Source organism: Sphaeroforma arctica (assembly GCF_001186125.1).
Source record: "Sphaeroforma arctica JP610 unplaced genomic scaffold supercont1.746, whole genome shotgun sequence".
NCBI lineage: Eukaryota > Ichthyosporea > Ichthyophonida > Sphaeroforma > Sphaeroforma arctica.
In genome coordinates, this window is record NW_014039812.1 from 31,310 (window position 1) to 37,270 (window position 5,961).

General features: G+C 42.6%; 2 protein-coding genes across 2 annotated transcripts in view; one reads left to right on the forward strand and one right to left on the reverse strand.

Moving 5' to 3' along the window:
- The window catches only part of SARC_08361 (hypothetical protein), a 3,395-nt gene extending 830 nt beyond the window's left edge, over positions 1–2,565 (forward strand). The window contains exons 2-5 of the mRNA XM_014297664.1: positions 221–440; positions 806–875; positions 1,545–1,645; positions 2,016–2,565. Coding sequence (XP_014153139.1) covers positions 264–440; positions 806–875; positions 1,545–1,645; positions 2,016–2,078 — 411 coding nt within the window. The 5' untranslated portion in view covers positions 221–263 and the 3' untranslated portion in view covers positions 2,079–2,565. The remainder of the gene's footprint in view (positions 1–220; positions 441–805; positions 876–1,544; positions 1,646–2,015) is intronic.
- Positions 2,566–2,672: 107 nt separating this feature from the next.
- On the reverse strand, positions 2,673–5,425 carry SARC_08362 (hypothetical protein). The gene is made up of 2 exons (XM_014297665.1): positions 4,961–5,425; positions 2,673–3,638 (listed from the first exon to the last, which is right to left on the reverse strand). The coding sequence occupies exons 1-2, from the start codon at positions 5,306–5,308 to the stop codon at positions 3,321–3,323; spliced, it is 666 nt and encodes a 221-aa protein (XP_014153140.1). The 5' UTR covers positions 5,309–5,425; the 3' UTR covers positions 2,673–3,320.
- Positions 5,426–5,961: the final 536 nt, after the last annotated feature.

Genomic DNA, 5,961 nt, shown 5'->3' on the forward strand with positions numbered 1-5,961 from the left:
CACACACACACACACACACACACATACACACACATATATATATATATATATATATACATATATATATATATATATACAAACGCACGCAGGTTGTTTCCTCTTGTCTACTGGCATAAAGAGTAGTATTGATACTTACTTTGAACGTAGTGGCCGCACTTTGGTACTGCAGGATCATTTCTATTTTCAATCTCAATAACGCAATAATCAACTTCATATATAGCAGATCCCAATTAATTCAAGCACGTGCATGCTCATCTACCGGTATGGATCCCGATATCAAGAAGAAACTGGTACTTCAATCATGCGAAGCCGGTGATAAGTTCTCAACGACCTTCTACAGTATGTTTGACACGGAGAGACACAAAGTCGGGCATCTGTACAACGAAGATGCAACGCTCATATGGAACGGGCACGCCCTGAGCGGCAAGAAGGATATTCAGGTGGGTAGCTGTAGTCATACAGGAGAGGGATCACAGGAGAGGGATCGCATACTGATCATCCATGACATTAACATCCTGTTGCTGCTACGTACAATCAAACCATACAGGAGATGCGTCTTGATCTGATCCTGTCCGTTTATGTAAAAGTACCACCTGGCTGTCAATCGTTTGTTTGGTTTAGCCAGTACATGCTGCGTGTATCACGTATCACACCCTGTCCCCATGTTGCATTTGTAGTCGAGTCACTGGTGGTTTCCATGGGCATTACCAATGGTTATAGTGTCACAGTATGCATCCATGGTATCATCTTGCCTGTCCCGAGTCGTGGCCTATAGCTAACCCGTCTTTTGTGCTCATGCTCACAGGCATTTCTAATGGAGAAGGTCCCGTCAACGAGGACCGTTATAACGGATGTCGACTGTCAACCGGCTCCAAGTATGTGTTGCGATACGTTTAATACACGCGTTACTATATGTCGGGCACGCTCTGGTAGTCTTTATATAATCCCGTATCCACAGATGATACTCACGGCTAGGTGATAGCGCCACCGCTAAAGAACATGACCGTTAGGCTGTGTGCACATGTCTCGATTGGAATGAGCCCTCAAATGTCTGTGACTGACATTGTCCCGTTGAAAGTTTCGTACTTGCTTTGTCAGAAAGGCAGTCCATGAGCAGCTATACCTACCAACACTCGTAGTGCGTACTGCAATGTGGTGTGTGAGTAGGCGTTATGACGTACAGCCAGTGCGGTGGCATACACTAGTTTTTGTGTTCCCGCTGATACTGATGGGTTGCGCAAGTACAACCATCGTCCCAACACCATAGAGTAATCTCAATACTAATCTCATTACCATATAGTGCTGGACTTAGTATCTTGGGCACGGATACGCGCTATGTAGAATGTGCATAAATTGGGGTGGACTGCAATACTAATGTTAGCAAAGTTGGGACAGTCTCTTTGTTTCTGTCAGTCGACGAGCGTCAACCACTCACGCTAGGCCTGACCTGAATGTGACTTTTAAAAGCATCCGTATTCGACCATTGCATACACAATCCTTATTTTTCAAATCTCGATTTTTTTATTACTGTCATTTACTGATAGGTGTGTGCGGAGATGAGAGCACTCTGTTGGTGACTGTGGTGGGTAAAGTAAAGTACGACACAGAGGATGTGCCGTTCCCCTTCGGAGAGACCTTCATAATGGTAAGCCTGTGCTCACAGTTGCACTGTGAGTTTTATATCTCTTGGCATACGGTGCATCTAGAAGTGTATAGGCGTTTGTACACAAGTACAAATGTACTTATGTACATATGTACCGAACCATACACACCCCACCAACACACACATAGTACAACTGAAGACTGATGTGCTATAGAGATGCTACCACCCGGTTCTGTACGCCACCGGCCGAGCATTGTTCGCATATCGGTGTCTATATACGTGTAAGCATATTCAAGCATATACAAATCTTAACACATCGGGGTATTGTTTTATCTGTTCTTGTTCTTCTTATATGGGGTTTTTAATTGCAATTTATCTTAACATATCTTTCGGATTTTTGGTTCAATTCCAGTCCAAGCAACAGGATGGAAGGTACCTGGTGCGGAGTAACAACTTCCGGTGTATGGTGGCCTAGATCTTCACCGATTATCCCGCTAAAAGGCTCAATTTAGTGCTCGGACCCCCAAAAAATGGTATCTCCAAACCTAAATTCAGGACAAGGGTCTTGAATTTAGCCTAATATTGAGACGTCCTAGCTGGACCGAAATTTTGCATCTCCAACGGACGCTTTTACAGCTTCTTATCGAGATGTTTTAGCGGTCCCGAAATCTGGCAACCATCTGGATTCATGACCAGGGTCTCGATTACAGCTTATTATCGAGATTTCTAGACGGACTGGAGCTTCCATATGATTTTATTTAATCTAGTATATATGCACCCTTATGATTATAATCATATATAGAAGCTTTCTCGGCTACAGCCACATACCATTGCATTCCTTATCAAGTACTTGATGACAAGCATCCTTCCAGTACACTAATGGCGAAACCCGTGATAGCAGACAATCACAGCAGGGTTAAAATTTGCGATCTGACGACAATAAAACTAGTTAAAAACGTAGCATTTCAAGTGGAATAAATAACTTCCACCATCAGCGCACTTGGTATGGCTATAAATACAATTTCGTCAAGGGCTTGCTTTCGAGTATTCAAAATGTCAACAAATATGACTTCTACAATCTTTTATTTCTTTGAATGTGCGCGACTTCCCCAGTCAGCACGACACAGCGGACTCGCTCATACACTCGACGGGTATGTACGGTTTATATATGTATATATATTTACATGCACCTAGACCACACACTTGTGCGCGTCTTCGTACAACCACGCACCATCCAAACGTAAACGGGCACACTGGGCACGCACTTGCATGTCCGGCGCACTTAACTATGTGAAGTTCGCTACATGAACTAATAAGGCCCCCCTCACCACATGGCTAGATCTCATTCACTTATCCGGGCGAGCTACCGAGAACCGCCGAACTAAGTGTAGCATGCACGAGCCAGGGATAGACATGTACGTGCATGATGTCATATCAGATGCACACAGACTAGTACCGTCGCTAGAACCGTATTGATACATGTGTATGGATGGCACATGCATACACACGGATACTCCACCCAGGTATATGTGGTATACGATATCAGTTAAAAATCTGTACATACACATGGCACATCGTAACTCCTCCTGCTTGGCCTGACATGTGCGACTCGACCGTACCCAAGACCCTTCACACAGATAACTATATCAAGGGGTATGTATTTGGTTGACATATACACCAACACGGAGACTGTAAGTGTTGGTCTTGTCGACGTCTCTCAGCCCTCCTTGGTCCCCTCTACCTCCACCTCAACAATCGCCTGCTGCACATCGTCCATCTGCAAGTCTTTCTTGCACGCATGCTCACCGGCCGACCCCTGGGTCACGCCATCCGACCCCTGGTTTTTACCATCTAAAACCTGGTTTTTAGCGGGTTCGTCATCTTCAGGCTCTTCCTCCCCATCCGATTCCTGCTTGGACCGTCCATCCTTGAAGTAGTTGGACATGTCTTCGCCTCTCTCTTCCGCACGGAAATATGACCGACGCTCTCGTTCAGACAGCAGTGCTAGTCGCTGCTGGAGTGCAATCTCAGCCGCCTATAAGGGAACGGGCGTAGTTATTGTTAAGGGAACGGGCGTAGTTATTGTTAAGGTGTGGGCGTAGTTATTGTTAAGGTGTGTATGCGATGAAGTACCAACAATTCCAGGAACAAGAATAAATCTATAGGTACATATAGGCATGTATATAATGAGTGGGTCTATAGGAAGATGTGCAATGATGTACATTAGTATATCCATATGCGATACAGAAAAGTGAGCAGATTTGGTGTGTGATCAATGTAATACTCTGGTAGGCATACTGTTGCACTATTCTACAAAAGAGTAAACCTCACTGAATACTTCAGCGATGCCTCTGTGAACTTTGCGACCACAAAATACACCCTAGTAACAGGCCAGCTAACAACGTATAGAAAAGTTAAACTGCATGTAATATGTAGGTAGCTCAGAAAAAATTCGTTCGTCATAAGAGTCGCTGGCGCGAGCCGTGCATGATCTCTGGTATACGGAACGAGGAATTCGACATGACATCATAGCAACCAAACGTATTGCAACTTCTAATATGCACAAAGGTAGGAAGTAACTGCTTGTGGTGACTATATAGAAGTGAAAATGTTGTTTTATTGTAGAGACATGCTCCGATATGAAGCGTGCGTGTATGCGATTGCACTAAAACGTGACATTGCTTGTTGCGAAGACACAAAGCATTATAGACAGAAAAGCTATGCGGATATGCGAGCACACTTTTAAACATGAATAAGGTCATAGACCGACACACACAAACAACATTCAGCATGTTCTTCAGCGAAGCCTATTCATGGACTAATACTGGCGCCTCCGGATATTTGTATCACTTCTTCATAAAAAAACACTATACTTGTGCGAGTACTGTTAAGAAACAGATTGATGCCATAATGGCCTCGCCTATTGTAAGTCATGTCAAGCAAATATATACATATACATATTTACATACATACATGTATATATATATATACATATACATGTATATTATGTGTATAGGTTTTAGCTATACATAAATACATTGTATGAAAATTGAGACTCGTGCCCAGTCAGCGATAGTACGAATTAAATAGGTGATCTGCTTTTCACTGGGATTGCTATAGAAATAACATATAAGATAGGTACACCTTCGCTCCGATAGTATAGTACTTTAAATTGCAAAAAAAGACGTATGCAACTTTTAGTGTATAGAAAAATCAAAGAATACAATGTGAGTACTATCTATAAAAGCGTGTAGATTTTGCATCGACAGGGCTTCGTTTACGAGGGCACAATAGACACCTACAGAAAAATCCAAAATAAAAAACCATATACCGGTCTAATACATAAAAACCACTTACCAATTCCTCTGCTTCCGTTGCCTTGTTGATCACCTCGCCGCTCTGTGTACACTTCGCACACACGCCCTTGCTATGCGCGCAATCCTTACACAGCACGTGGTACGCACGTGTGATCTTCTTCTCGCCACATCCCGTACATCTCTTCTCTGTCTTCAAGGGCTTGTATTTCTTAAACTTCTTGCGCCATTCTATCTGTTCGTGGCATCGCGGACAAACACCCGAGTTGTTCATCTTGAAGATGCGATTGGACTTACGACTTTTCGAGTCATGTTGGAACGTGAGCTTGTTCTGGTGTGTCTGTCCAGTCTTTTTGTTGCCAGACTTGGCCGAGGATACGCGCCCAGACATCTTTGCTATATTGCACTAAGCTAGACCTTGAACTCTGTTATAGAAATGTACTTTTACTATTTGATACTCAGCTAATATGATATGAGTGTGCGCAGTGGGTTCGTCAAAGATTTTGAATCACACGCTGTTCTCCCCAGTAGTGAGACAGTCTCTGAATTAAATATGTTTTTTTTTCTGAAAAGTACACGTGTATGGACTTCATATTTATTTGCAAAAACAAAAAGGCACATTTTCTAAAATGAAACTTCGAACTATTTATGTAAATATTGTTTATGATGTTATAAAATATTTATGCTAATAATAAGTTGTGGCTCACTCACTCTCTAGTCTCTCTCTGGCCATATGTAGCGTCATAGCCTACTAAGATAAATTAAACAGCTATACTCTGTTAGCGTGTTTATTACAGTTGTAAATAGTATGAAATCAGAAATACAGCATCTCAAACGCCTGCATGAACTAAAATACATAACTACATGTATTTATGGGTGTTTATTTCCATTGAGCTACTTTTTAGTACAAAGAAACAGACGACGGAAGCATGTTTCTGGGCCAGAGAGGGGGTGGGCGAACACAGGACTACAAAAATATCCGCCGGTAAAAGATGCGTGCTTCAGTACTATTGCTAGTTTATAATTGCGCGTAAAACTATATAT